This window comes from Delphinapterus leucas, chromosome 4 (assembly GCF_059928025.1).
Source record: "Delphinapterus leucas isolate spDelLeu-1000000601 "Yukka" chromosome 4, BTC_Dleu_Yukka2, whole genome shotgun sequence".
NCBI classification, from domain to species: Eukaryota; Metazoa; Chordata; class Mammalia; order Artiodactyla; family Monodontidae; genus Delphinapterus; species Delphinapterus leucas.
This window is the reverse complement of record NC_143132.1, coordinates 90,754,850-90,770,851: the sequence shown is the minus strand read 5'-3', so window position 1 is coordinate 90,770,851 and position 16,002 is coordinate 90,754,850. Positions and strand designations below refer to the sequence as shown.

Here is a 16,002-nt window from a genome sequence, read left to right as displayed (position 1 = left end):
TAACCGAAACATTCATCACCAATCTTTTGATATAGGACCAAGGACTTTTCTTTGAGTTCTGTCCTGGGAATTGGAATTCCGGATTTACTTTCCTATTTAAGCAACACTAATGCTGCATCATCTGAGATTTCCAATTTCAGTTTCCTTATTTTGGAGCAATAAATAGGTATTTGCAAAACAATCTGAATGCAGATTCTTTCTCCATTGTCACTGTAGTCCTCCCCTCCCCTTGCTAATAATCTTTTCAGTTATCTCTCCACATATAATTCAACAACACTCTCATTTTGTCAATTCATCTCTGTGAGTCTTTCCGAAGCGTTCAGGTTCGTTTTCACAGGAGTAACTTTCTTTCACACTTAATATGTCATTTAAATCATGTAAGTTTGTATATAATAACATGTGGCTGGAAGAAGCTAATTTGGGACCAAACCAAGACCTCTTGGTAAATGTAAAACTCACCAGAGGGAACTGCTGAGTATGCATGGGTGTCACTCAGTAGGTTTAAGTAATGCAGCAGGAAAAAAAAACATATACTCCTATAAGGTATCCCAGACCTGTTGCATCTGAGTCCCTTGAGAATTTTTTTAAATGTCTCAGCTTATTCTTATACACATTCAATTTGATAAACACTGCTGCCATATTATAGAGTAGTTGCTAACATTTAACATAAGGGGAAAAACTGCCATACAGTAGAACAGCAATTTCCAGGGTAATTCCAAGAGAACCCTGTTGAAATACACTCTTCCTTCCCGTCACCAGTGTAGTAGATGTTTATTGAGTTGCAGTTTTAATTATTTTTAATTAAAAAAAAAATCTTCCTGGTATCAAAATTTCTTTCCTATGTGAGGGTAATTCCCTGTGAGCTTGGTGGAAAGCAGGGCTTATCTCCCCCACAGAAGGTGAATGGATCTAGGTATTTTGTTCCTGGGGTACAGGCACATGACCTAAGTTCAGTCAATTGGATGAGCTCTCCTAGGACTTTATATCTGAGAGAAGTGAGGTAAAGATGTAGGGGCAGTTCAAGATTATTCATGCTAGTTGTGGATTAACATTCTGGCAATGACAGAGCAAGTGTTAAGAGACAGCAATGCTGCCGTGGTGGAGGAGTATTCTCAATGAAGTGGTGGCAGTGGGAGTGTCTGAAACATCAATGTCCTAAACATGTTGCTAAGCAGAATCTTGGCAGTACTCTAAGATACTCAGCTTCCCTTGGTTATTGCCTTCTTCTCAATGTTTTTCATCACTTCTGTAAACTATTACATGTACACATAGTCATATATTTACATATATACACACTTTCAATAAATGAATGTTTTTTCTTAAATTAGATAAAATTAGTGTTTGACTGGTACAACCAAATGTACACCTTCTTTGAGTAAGGTACCTGGGGACCCTTTTGACCCTCTGATACCCATGGCTGAGAGCCATGGGCGAATGAATCTTCTTTTAGTTCCCAAAGCAAAGAGCTGACGTTTCTACTATTTACAGTAGTTTTGCTCCCCAGGGATGATCCTGGGGTACTTAGGGTTAATGACTGAATGCATAAGAAAGTTTTCAGAACTAAGAAGTATATGGAAACATATGTGACAAAATGTAACAACATGGCTGAGTTTTATGGGTTTTGTCTTCCATTCAAATAGCAAATATAAAATAATATGATCATACCCTTTTGGGAAAGGTCTCCAAATACAGAAATTTAGTTTTTATATGCAGCAAGCTAAATGGTTTTTAGTACACAAAGGAGAAATAGTAAAAGATGAGCTACTTCTGAAAATGGGCAGGAGAAATTATCCCTCTCATGAAAATTTAAAGAAGATATTTTTGTTATCCTCCATTTGTTTTTAAGCTAAAGCAATTTATCAAGGTGAAAAAATTCTACCATAATAAAGATCAACTGACTTAAGTTGTATCAGCAACTACCTCAAATGAAGGTTCTCTCTTAAACTGTGATGAAAGAATCCTAGTCACTGATCTTCAGCCAGAATCTAAGTATCTATAATTTTAAGCTGATTTGTATCCAATTTGGGTAGAAATGGATATGAGTGTTTGTCTTACATAATAGCTTGCCGCAGCCTACTACTTGAATCATGTAGCATATGGAAAATGTGTTTAGCTTCTTGTAGAATTTCACAAACCAAAACAGAATCTATTTCTATGCACATGGCTTGTTTACAGTCATTATAAAAGTATTGCTGTGTTGCTTACTAGTTAGAAAAAGCAAATGTTGGCACATTGCAGACTCCATTGCACTGGTCTTTAAGAAATATATGTATTGCTTTCGAGTTAAAAAAAAAAAAAACACAGTAATTGCATGTCTTGTGCTTTAGACCTAAACATTATTTTTAGGATGTATTTTTATGCTTCCACATGATCTCTCTTCTAGATATTTTATACTAGTTATGGCTGAAGTTTTATGTAAATATATTAGAGATTGTGCTCATGCTTAAATGAACTGTCATTGAGGGATTAATACTGTAACCTTTATGAGCATGTTTTATTAATATCTTATCATTAAATTGAATATTAATAACATTTAACATTTAATAAACATAGAATGTGTATATAGGAATGTATTTCATGCCAGTAGGTTTTGAATATGTCAAAAGGTCACTATGCCAGCCCCCCACATCATTAAACTTACTTCTCATAATGTATTAATTGCACTGGTACAACACATTGAAGGGGCAGTTCTGGATAAAAATGATTATAATATCTTTGTTTGTCAGCATGCTGAGCAGTATGCCCTCAAGAAACAGAAGTGTTTCATACAGCTTTTGAAAATATTTTTGCACTCTTAAATTCTGGAAATATATTTGCCATTAAATGATTTATAATGAAACTGAGAATTAGAGGAAGAGAATTCAAAACTATGAATATTATGAGAGATGATTAAATATTTTTATTATACTAATTTGGTTATTCTTAATGGTAAAGCAGTATAACTTGCCTACAAAGGAATACTATTTTAAATGATTAAGTAATTAAAATATACTTTAAACTATTTTTATCCTCAAAATACTAAACCAATTTTTATCTATCTACCTACCTACCTATTTAAATGGTTTACCATGAATTTAAATATGTTTGATAGGTATCCTGACAGTAAAAACCCACTCCTTTTTTTATGGCAATTAAGGATTATGTTAACATGAAAAAGTAACTTTTGTACAGCTCTGTCATGAAGGAGAATACATGTGACCATCTGAGGCAGTTTCATCTTCATCTGGGAAAATTCCATGGCTATATCAAGCTTCCTCTCTATTAGTTGGTTTCTTTTACCACCCCCTCCCCAATTTAATAATAAATATAAAACTTATATTTAGGGAAACTTTCATTAGGTGTTTTGCTAATTCTATTTTGTTTGTCATTTTGATATAATAAAAATTTTTACACATAAAACACATGTACATATGTCTATGTATATACATATATAATTGCTTATTTTAACATGGCACAGTGGCTACTTCTGAAAAGCTCTTTAATTTTATGAAGGCTGTGGAAATATCAAAAGGGAAATCTCTATTTCAAGGAGTATTCTCCTTGTAAAAGTAGATCCACATTTTTCTCAGAGTACAGCTCATAGCCAGATCATTGCTCATGACCCACTTGCCTCTTCATTTGGAAGATGTTTTTCTCCCTCCTATATCCAGGGGATATATGTTTCTTAATACAAAGTTTATACCTGAATTCAAGGATATTTGGAATATAAAGAATACCCTTCTTGCACTGCTCTAATTCATAAAATGCCAAGTATATTCATAAGTACAAAGATTAAGGATATTGGATTATTAGGGATAGTTCCCATTTCAAATAATAGGTTTTGAAAAAAAAATTACTGAAATAACCTCTGAGTTCAAGCATCTTCTGCTCCACTGCCACCCACCATGTACTATTATCAACTGAAATTTTTCTCCAAAGACACAAAATCTATTGTTTTGAAGTGAGTTAATGCTTAAAAGGCAAAATAACCTGAATTGATGTAGTTTACACTGACATTAGAGGGTCTACGAAATTTCCATCACTGAACAAAGCCTGATAAAAATGTAAGTCAGTCAAATCACCATGATTGAAGACCTCCTATATTCACAACACTGAATTAGACCTGATAAAGAAGGAACATATTTCTCAACGTTGATATGTAAAGCAATGATATTATAATATATCCTTGAAAATATAGGGATCAGGGTCCCACAACAGAGGAGAAAAGATGCTGAAAAGATGGACAAGTGAGTATCTTCAGAAACCAGTTGGATATTTAAGGGAAAGAAATGACTTGCAGAGTTCTGTCATGGGTGATTAGGTAGATTTCAGTGTCCATTCACCACCATCAGAGTACAGAGTGGGAAGTTCAGGAGAGGCTGAAGTAGTGAAGCCTGGATGAGCTAGGAAACAATGATCCAGAACTCTATATAAAACTGAGGTCAGTGCTAGGGTAAGTGTAAATTAACTAAACCTTGCACTGTGGACCTTTCAAACAACTATCATTGTGTAACTGACATCTTTGTCAATTTTCATCTGGACTAAGTCGTTCTCTAGGCTTCATATTACAACCAAAGTAACTATTCCAAAATAAAATCTAATAATCTTTCTTTCTTGCTTAAAAACTTTCATTGGTTTCCTACCGCCCATAAGAAAAAGTGTAACCTCCTTAGCTTGGTACAGAAGGCCCGGTAGGACATGGCCATGGTTTGCTCTGCCAGCTCTTCTCCTACAGCTGCCCACTGTGGCCTTGCACTCTGGCCATACAGAAACACTGGCATTGATCCACTAAGAAGAGCAAGCTGTTTTATAAATCCATACCTTTGCATATGCTATTCCTCCTGCATAGGGTGCTGTCTCCACTTTCTAGCTTGTTTCCTTTCTTATACCCTTGTAACTGGTAATTCCCATCACCCTTCAAGATGAAATTGTAATATTCTCCATGATAAATTTTTCCAGCAGCAATCCTTCTTCTGTTATCACTGGACCTTACATTTCTAATATTACAATTAGACAATTATTTTAATCATTTATATATCTGCCTCTCTTATTAGACCATGAAATTTCAGCTATTTCAGGTGGTTTGGGTTGGAAATAAGTCAAATGATGCAATAATCCATAGCTTTCTACCAAAATGTATTCTTTCTATCAGTGAATAAAAGGAAGCTCTTTAGACTTGCCCACGGCCAAATTCCTCTTTCTCAGATATTTGGATAAATTTCAAGTCACTGTCTTATTACACACTATACTTGAGAAGAATTCTAAATGTCAAACATATACAAAGGGAGAGAGAATAGTATAATGAATCCATTACCCCATTTCAACAATTATTAACTAATGGTCAATCTTGTTCTACCTGTGATGTCCATAGCTCCACTCTCCTTTTTCCTTCCAAATATTCTGAAGCAAATCCCAGACGTAATAACTTTTCATTTGTAAATATTACCGTATATTTCTAGAAGATAAGGACACTTTGAAAATATACTGATGATACCATTATCACACCTAAAATATTAACAATTTCTTAATATTAACAAATCCTTAATTAGTATTCAATTTTGTACTACTCATTTTTAAAAATTGTTTGTTTGAATAAAGACCTAGTAAAGTCTATACTGGATGGGTTGACATTTCTTTTAGTCTAAAGCAGCAGTTCTTAACTGGGGGCAATTTTGCCCTATAAGAGACAGTTTTGGCAGTCTGGAGACATTTTTAGTTTTTACAACAGCTGTGGACTGAATGTTTGGGTTCTCCCAAAATATGTGTGTTAAAATCCTAACCTCAATGTGATGGTATTCGAAGATGGGCCTTTGGGAAGTAATCCAGGTTAGATTAGGTCATATACAGGTGGGGCCCTCATGATGGGACTAATGTCCTTATTAAAAGAAGTTACGGGATCTCTCTGTGCTCTTGCATAAGGCCATGTGAGAATATAACTAAGAAAAGGCCTCTCATCAACAATCCAACCATTGGATTATTGTTTAAGCTGCCCAGTCTATGGAATTCTGTTATAGCAGCCCAAACTAACTGAGACAACTAAAGGAGGGGTGCTAATAGTACCTAGTGGGTGGAGGTCAGGGATACTGCTAAACATCCCACAATGCACAGGAAAGGTGCCACAATAAAGAATTATCCACCCCACCACCCCACAAATGTCAATAACACAAGGTTGAAAAGCCCTGGTCGAGTGGTTCCTCCTTCACCTATTTATTACAATTTATTCATTGAATAAACTGGGTCATTTGTCCTACAGAATTTTCACAGTATTTTGCTGATGACAGACTGTGGTATCATTTTTATATTTTTCTGTCCCTTGTACTTATTAGCAATTAGATTTAGAAGCTTCATCAGATTTAGATCAATTTTTTAGCAAAAATAATTGATTTCATAGGTAGTACTGTGTACTTCCATCAGGAGGTACTTACTGTCTGATCCTCTCTCATCACGAGAGGGAACTTTTGATGATCAATGTCTAGATCCATTAATTCAATAGAGGTCCCAAAATGATAATATTGTATTCTTATAATTTCTTAATTTATTAAAAACATAAGTTTCTCGGAAATATTTTTTACAATGTTTGATATGAAAATAGCATGGTGCATAAAACATTTACTCATTCTGTATTTCTTTTCAGAAATATCCTGTACCACCTTGATGGGAAGACAAGCCAGTTTTCAATACTCCTGGAGGCTTGGGAACACTGCAAGTCACTTGCATCAAATGAGACCCTTCAAGAAGCCCTGTCAGAAGTATTGAACAGCATTAATGCAGCTCAGGTTTACTTCAAAGCAGGACTTGACGTGTTTGACAGTGTCTTAGTTGGAAAGAACTGAGAAAACTCTCAGCATTTGAAAACGTTTGTTTACAATTCCTCAAGTGAAAGCTCTAATCTGACTAGATTTTCTGACATTGAAGACTTTTTCCCTCCAATGGCTTTTGATATAAGTATAAAGCTATCTTCCTTTGTATTTTTTAATGTATGTGTAAAAAGAGCATTTTGCACATTTAATATTTTTTCTTATATCTAGATTTCTGATTATGTAAAAGCAAGTTATTGAAATAATACTTAAGATTTATCTATTAAAAAGAAATCTGCTGTATCTATATCTATATATATCTATATATCTATAGATATAGATATATCTATAGATATATAGATATATATAAAATATTTGGGGTGGAAATTTTCCAAGAAGTTCTGGACAATCTTCGCTCCTATGGATAAAACACGTAGAAACAGAAATGATTCCCTATGTTAGAGCTTTAGTGACCTAGTTTCTGTAATAGAAATGAAGAGTTGATATGGTTTCAGATTAACTTTCACTATCAAGTATTCAATATGAAGAATGAGTATTCTGACTGAGTGATTGGTTGACCAAAACCACTTTGAATGTGACTATTTTATAAAGTGAAGTGCCTGTTAGTAACACAACTAGATGTAGTAATACACTGGTTATGAAATTGTATTTTTTTAAGTATTAATGAAAAAAAAAAAGAGCCATAAACATTCCAGGGGAAAATCTCAAGGTAGCTGCACAGAGCAATATAAATGTAAATTTTTTTCCTAACAACTTATAAGGTGACTAGCTTTGAAATCCCTAATATGTCTCAGTTGATTTCGGGAGTGATGTATGTCTTGTGAGGGAGAAAATATTTATTTCTTCCTGTGCTGTTTCTGTTGGAAGCACTGAAATAGAGCTACTCTAAAATGAAAGCATCTCACATTGCTCTTCCTTCATGTACTTTTCTGAAACTCCTTGCTGTAAGGCAGTTTTCACAGAATACCATATAATTTCCACAGGAAAGTAGCAAAGTTTCTCTTTGAAAACCCAAAATATCTTAAAAAGCATCAAATTGCTATTTCTGCCACTAACAAAAAGGACTTCTTATGAAAGAAACAGTTATTTTGATCAATGAAAAGCTCCTTAATTCTACAAAAAATCTTTTGATGTTTTTTCCCTTCTTTATCCTTAATTGTGACTAAGTTGACAACGTAGAAAATATTCATGCTTCTACTTTTAGGCAGAAAATACAGTATTACTATACTTCAGTTCTTCTCTCATGTTGAAAATGAAGCTTTTCATACTGACATTGTCATTGAATGGCCTTAGTACCCACTATTCCCCGAAACCACAGAATTCCATTAGGTGTTTAAACTTTGAGCTTACCTTTAGAAATTGATTTGGTATTTGACAAAGCAATTCCCCTTAGGAAACATATCCTCAGAATATTTCATGTGGATTATTTTTCTCTAACACAACACTGAAACACACGTCCCCATCATACGCCTCCAGAGCAACTTCATAGACAGTGTCTATAGGTCTAAGTCTTCACTTTTTAATGGATGAACATAAACCTAATCTTAGTTTAAAGGGAAACTGAAGTTGAAAGGAGAGAATTAATCAGCATTGATTGATTTATAAAGGTCAGCTGTTCCTGCTATAAGTAATGCTTATACGCTCAAGGCAAAGAAGAGAATTGAGGCAATTAGCTAGATAATTCAAGCAGAAATCCACTTTCATCTGAATTGCCTGTGTGCACATATTTTACATAAGAAATGAAACTACCTTATAATATATATTTCGTAAACAATGCACTTGTGTGTCTGAAAGTATTTGCCATGTTGAGGAGTGTGTATAGGAAAGGGCTAAAGAACCAAGATCCCACAAGCCTCAATGTCAGTGCCCTCTCTTGCTACACAGAAAACAGCAGAAAAGAGGTGGGAGAAATACACATATAGTTGCATGTCAGGTCAAATAATAGAATCCCTTATACCAAAGGATCAGAAATAGTGAATCAAGGCTCAATGTATTCATTCTAGTTCTTCCTTTGGAGCTGAATTTGAAACAAACAGAGACAAATAATTATCAGTTAGGTAGTTTATCATTTTAGAACAAAATCCTAAGTAAATTCACTCCCTTAGTTTCTAACAGCATTGAGAGCACAAAACACTTGTGTTTGTATATTTTTGTTTAAAGACTGTGTACTTAGCTAAACCACACTGCACAGATCAAAATCTCAATATTCTGTATTTTTTACTTCTACATTATATGGTATTCGCTACTTGAAGACTGAAGTTAACTATGGACTAACATTTTTATTAGTCTATTTAAGAGATGATGTGAAGAAACTAAATTATAATTAAAACAGATGTCCATCAATTATATAAATGCTGCTCTACATCTCTGACTGCAACCAAACCTCTTAACTAAGAACATTACTGCTATAGTCTGATTACCTCAGGGTTCCTTTAAATTTATATCATTAAAATTTTTCCCTAATAGATCCAAGTAAATAAAATCCTTTGCACATTAAAATAACAAGTGTTTTCAGTGAATTGGTAGTAGGTTTAAATTGTTGCAGAGATATCTGGGTGCCTGGTACTTCTCACAATCCTTCATACGTAGTATTGTACCAGGACATAATGAATCATAAATGATTATTCTCCCAAGAAAATGTGGCAGATGTGCACCACTGCAATTTGGGTTCAGGCAGGGCACACGTGGGATACAACCCTTTGTGAAAAAGTATAGATTCCAGAGTAAAAGGAAGCCTGAGACATTCTGATCTAAGCCCTAGAATGTTACCTTCAGTCGGGAAAGCATCAGCATTCCCATCAGATACTCTAACTGCATACAAAGTGATTAAGGAACTGGGGTAGAGTCACATATTCAGTTAGTAGCAGAAGTGCTGCTAGAATTTAAGCTTCTCTGCTTTCTCATGCAGTATATAACGGGGTTATAAATGTTCTTTTCCAGTACACTCTACGTAACCAGCCATTCTATCAGATGATGTATGGGCTGGAATCACTGCTTTTTAAATGAAGAACTAGTTCATTCTCTGACTATACCTAACAAACGAAACTGTCCCAGGGAATCCACGCAAAAGGCACAAAGCCTGGGTACTTGTGGGGAGGTGGAGAGTCTCTGCATGACACCAGCAGTCAGGAAGGAGGGTATTAAGTAAAATGCTTTTATGAGAGGACATTTTAGCCCTATATTAAATCAGCAGTTTAAATCAGTATTTCTGATTTGGGGGAAGAAAGCCTAGGAATCTTCATCTTCAAGCAGAATTTCCCAAACGATCCTTATGCATACTGAAGTTTAAGGATTTCTCATCTACATTAATCCTGGGTCCTGAGAAAACATCACTTGGCGATGTACTAAAGAAACTGAAAAGTCACAATAATAAGAGATACCTACGGCCTTGCTGTGAATGGCGCCATTTTAAAAAGAGGGAGAGAGAGTAACCATTGTATATCTCAAAAAAGACGCAGACACAGCTCAAGTCTGTGCCTACTACAGGTCAGGAACTGTTCTAGATTTAACGTATTTGTTCTTTCTAATGAATCCGCACGACAACTCATTTAAAAAAATGAGGAAGCTTGGTGGAATGGCTTGCCCAAAGTTCCACAGCTATAAAGACTGGGTCCAGACCTGTGTTCTTCACGCTGTATGCTGCAAAAAGTTAAGAAACTTTTGATTATAGAAAGTGATATGATTGAAATTTTTAATGTATTTCTGCACCACTGATCAGACTATGTCATCTGCCACTTCACTGGCTTAATGGAGGAGTTTGAAGAAACCTATACCATCATTCCTCATTATGGTAGCCCACCCCAACAATGGTGGATATATGTAGGTAACTTAGATCTATAAGAGCATTAAATATAAGTGCACCATTGTAGAATACCATGACAACTAGATGAAAAATTATAACAGACCACAAGCTACATCTCATAATTTCCTCCGCAAAATGTCCATATAATTTCACTGGGGAAAAAAAAAAAAAAAGACCAGGTTCTGGGATTTACAACCACAGTTTTATATCCTCCTTAAAACACAGAGTAACTAATTGACTTCTTAAATTACATAAATATTCCATATATAGTAGCTTTCCCCCTTGCAAAGATAGGTGTTACAAAAATAAAATGATGATTCGTTACCATCTGTCCAATGATGAATCGGCATCTTTGCCTCAAATGAAAAACTATTTTTGTAATTAGTAGACCTAGCCAAAAATGTTCTCATGAGATATTCTGTGTTATATGTAATTACTCCAAAAATTAAGCTTTCTCTGTGGGTAGCACATTGTCATCTCATTGGTTTAAAGGGCTATTTAAATGTGCCTTAATTACACGTTCCTTCAATAGAAAGGAATTACATTTTAAACTGCTAATCCATGTGTTGAGTGGAAGGGAAATGGGTCTATATATTCCAAAAGATAGATCAGCAACCTAATGGTTCCATCACAGGAGCACGGATGCAACCCAGGAGAAAAAAATAGTGTGATATTTGAGCAAAGAAATATTCTACCTAGGTGCACTAGTGAATCTGTATTTCTTGCATGAGTTTAAATTGGTAGTTTAAAAAAGCCTCATTAGAATTGCTATTCGGAAAGTTAACTTCTCAGAGTTTTAAGCGCCCCATTAAGTATAAATATTTTTAAGTTAAGTGTGTTATTTTATGCAATTTCAAGTGATGTAAATTTAAAGTGGAGTTGCAAAAGAAAGTTTTTAAATGTCACCAATTTTGATCATCACAATGTCCACTGAATTTTCTGTCTTCCCTTTCTAAATATACTCTAGCAATGGGATTAGGATTATTTTTCTTTTTAATCCCGAGAAAGTAATTTTAAGATCTAGTCTTCTGAATATACATTTATCTGTTAATCAGCCAGAGTTTTATTTCCATAATAACATTCCATTACCCTTCAAAGATGTACACTGAAGTGCCTTTAGCATTCCTGGGACCACCCAGAATCTTGAGAGCTTGCTGATTGTGAGATGACATATTTCTTAAAGACATTTATAGTTTCATACTCAGATTGTATCTGAATTTACAAAGCAAAGGATTAAATTGAGGCACTTTCAGGTAGCATTCAAGAGAAAGCTGCTTTCAAATTTTAATATGTTCTGGTTAGCTTGTGTTTGAATCATATAGTTATATAGTTTTCTATAACCAAAATGGTAATTTTGATGATTTTAGCCAAAATACAATCATCGAGGCCAAAGAAACGTATGTCTACTCTAACTCCTTAAGCAGGATCTGTCAAGAATTAACTCAGTTAATCCAGGGCCTACATCTAGACAAAGATTTAAGGAGTGTAGACAGAGTCTAACAATATTCCTTCTAATTCCTTTGATGCCTTAAACCAATACTCACTGAGGTCGCTTTTCTCAGAAGGAAGCAGATTTTATTTTCCAGTTGCTAATTAATATGTACCACCTCAGTCCCAAAAGGACCACACAGGTGCCTGTACCATGCCATATGTCATGTGCTTTATTCCAGCAAGCTCAAGGGATTAATATACAATCATTATTATGAATTATTATGTTGTATTGAAGTTAACGTAGGTCTTTTTTGTTCTAATTAAAGTACAAACTTGGCATCTGAACAGAAGCTTAGCTACAGAAGTAGAGTTAAGAGTCTCTATTTTAATGAACTACATCTATTTTTCAATCCAAATGTGTAATTATTTAATTATCTGGCCTGCTCAGTAAGTTTAACTGTCCAATTTCTTCAAAGAATATTTATTCAATATAGTAATGACACAGACGGACATTCCTTGGAGTGTGCTTTATCTTTTGAAATTCTTAGCCGTTGTTGAATCGTGCTTTTAGTGTATGTGATAGTGTTTTATTAATATTAATAATGATTTGTCTACCTTTATATCAAGCTGCTGCAAATGGACTGCCTTATTCTGAAAGTCAGAAAAAATGCTATTGCTCTATAAAGACAAGTTTATCATATCTGTTTAACAAGAAACAAAATATTTTATTACACCATTGCAACTTGTCTGCAGGAAACAAAATGGCCAGATGGTTAATTGTAGCTCACATAATTCTATTCCAAAGATGTTATAAATAATTTCATTTATTAAGCTGAGATAGGTCTCTATTAGGTGATTTAGTATTTACATTTCACACAGGAAGGTTTAACAGCAACTATATCCCACATATTCAGACTGGCTACTTGGAGAATATGAATACAATTGTATTCAGAAAAGAAAAGAGCTTTCTAGGACACTTTGAAGGGCTAATTTGATTTTATAGACATCTAGAAAAATCAGCACATCACTGATAATAGTTTCAGATGTGTTTGGAATGTTAATATAAACCATGCATTTTTTTAGCCATGTCAGTAGTATAGCAATATTTAGATATATGAAATTTTATAATGAATAAAATTTCTCAGTTGTATAATAAAAAATATAGCCCTAAAATAGAGAATGGTGGTGAGCAGATTTATAAATTAACTTGGGATAAAATCTGGAGCACAATTTCTCTAATTAAATTTGCTTTGATTAAAAAACAAATCTCTTTCAAGGGGTGTCCCAATTACTAAATTGCGCTGAACTGTTATAGTGTTGAGTATTGTTCAAAATAGATTATCATCTGTGATTTGGAAATATTTTCATTGTAAAGAAATTTATTGTCAGTGTCTTTGCTGTGACTGATTTTGAATGACTGATTTAGAGGCATGTGTCTGTAGTTTCTTAATTACTATATAGGGTTGAATGCCTAATTTCTATAATGTGTGGATGCCCATCAGGAATCCAGTGCATTCTATATTTAGATCAGTTGTGATTTCAATTTATTTTACAACTTTTATGTATTATTCACATGACTCAATATACAGCTTACTTAAAAAAGTATGTTGTGATTTGGAGTGACAAAAAATGGATTGGGACATCACATCCATTAAGAATATGAGTGAATATTTTATATTTTATAGTTGCTTAAATATTTGCACATAATTGAAAACACAGTACTATGAAATGAAGGCATCTTTTAAGGAATATTTTCTAATTCATAAATGCAATGTGTATGTACAGCAAAATGATCATATTTAAAATGCCCGTTAAAAAAATATTAAATACAGTTAAAAATCATTGTTAACTGTGTTTTGTTATAAACATGCAAAATGAATTAGTTATTAGTATGTATTATTAATGAATTATCTTTATGTATTGTGTATTACACCCAAACAGAAATAAGCCTTGCTCAGGGAACACTCTAAGATTTTATCACTTTTTCTTTTTTTTCCTTCCATTCTTTTCTCAAACATGCAGTCCTCATATTGGGCCATTTAGGTTTGTAGTTTGTGCCAAGTTCTAACATCAAGTAACAGCATTTGTATCAACTCCAGTGCTAAGGAGCTTTGTTTCTTCAAATTTTCTCTAAAAAATGTTGTCAGTTCTTTATTACACAAAGGCATCTCTATTGCATGATGTAGCAGATTTCACTCAATTATTCATTCAGCAAATATTTACAGAGAGCCTATTCTAGGCCAGATACTGTATTAAGTGCTAGAGATACAAAAATGGTTAACACAGTTTTACCTTCTAGGACTGCACAGCCAAATAAAATATAAACTTCAGTTTAACTATTGGCAATACTAGATTCAGAGGGACTCATAGATAGTGTAGTTTATCACAAGGATAATGACAGGGCAGAGATAGTTTAAAGGCACCATGTGTTCAGGCTACATACTTAACTCGCTGGGCCTTCCTTAAGGTTCATTAAGACTAAAGCAGAATGTTCTTATCTCCAATATCGTTGCTGTATGATAACTAACATTTATTGGGGGCTTACCATTGCACCAGGTATACATATACACACACATAAAAATTTTGAAAAAATAATATGTATTATGTATATGTATATTCTACAGAATAACATATATTATTCTAACCATGAAGTAAAACTTAAATATACAAAATTATATACATATCCATGAATAGCATATATGTATTCAAAGTATAAAACTACAGACTGAAAAAGTAAATATCTAATTTGATTCATGGTAGGAGGGAAACAAGTGCTAAGGATAGGGGTACAGAGTACAATTTAACAGTCATTTCTTTTTTTACAGAAAAAGGAATTGAAGCACATACAATAAAATGGCAGAGTGCTAGATCAGATTTTCTTCTCATTTCTTTATATCCCCCTCGTCAGTTTGGGTGGTGGATATATATGTGTTTGTTATGGAATTCTTACTAGTTTTCTGAATAAAAAATAAAATTCTCAAAGTAACAAATTCCTAATAAGATGGTCTGATCCTGGAGCTCACACTTATAACCACTACCCTAATCTGCCTTTCTAAAGGACACAATTTTTTAAACTCAGTTCCTTTCCTCTCTCCTCCTTCAATTGTACTAATCTTATAAAGGCAGAGGCTTTCTTACAAGGAATTCTCTGACATCCTAAGTGCTCACACATAGAATTTCAGCACAGTTATATTTCTTGTACAATTTGCTCCTCTTCAAAATTCTTCCTTGTGTTAGTAAATACACTCGATTCTCTAACTAAAAATAGGAATCTTCCTTGATCCTTGATCTTCCTCACTTCCTACTTCCAATCTATCAGCAAGTTGTATTGGCTTTGCTGTAAAATATAGCCCAAACTTGACATTTCTCCATCTCCACTGCCACCATTCTACTCAATGCCAACCTCTCCTCTTCCCTGCACTGCACTAAACATAATAAGTATTTAAAGCAAAGGGGATTTTAAAAAGGAAAATGATTACAAAATTATCGAAAGGGCTAGTATAACAAAAAGGTGAAGCTACCGTTTCTCAGAGATCAGTAACTGCAGGAAACCACTACTGACCTGCACGCAGGAGCAGCATAAAGGAGGAAACCTGTGATGGCCCGGGAACCAACATTCTACTCACACTCTTGGAAACTTTACTGCTGCTGGTGGTGGAACCACTGCTCACAGGGCTTAAAGAACGACCACAAGGTTGCTGAGTCTGGGAGTCTGCACTTCCTCTACCTCCCCTACTAGAAGCAGGAAAAAAAATCTTCCACACTTCTTTGACTTTTACTCTCTTCTGAGTGCCTCTCCTTGGCAGATCAAACTGGAATCCAGCTGGCATGAGAGGCTCTGAAATGTGAGTTTCTGCTTCCAGCCCCAGCATTACAGGGGAGGATGTCAGTGGGTGGGCATGGGACCAAGTCCACAAACAACATGGCTACTGCAATCTCCAAATGGCTCTCTGTTCTTCTTTGAATGTATGA

The 16,002-nt window shown here is 34.4% G+C and overlaps 1 protein-coding gene across 1 annotated transcript in view; it reads left to right on the top strand.

Moving 5' to 3' along the window:
• NAALADL2 (N-acetylated alpha-linked acidic dipeptidase like 2) overlaps positions 1 to 14,408 on the top strand; it is a 1,488,397-nt gene extending 1,473,989 nt beyond the window's left edge. The window contains exon 17 of the mRNA XM_022571899.2: positions 6,614 to 14,408. Coding sequence (XP_022427607.2) covers positions 6,614 to 6,812 — 199 coding nt within the window. The 3' untranslated portion in view covers positions 6,813 to 14,408. The remainder of the gene's footprint in view (positions 1 to 6,613) is intronic.
• The last annotated feature ends 1,594 nt before the right edge of the window (positions 14,409 to 16,002 follow it).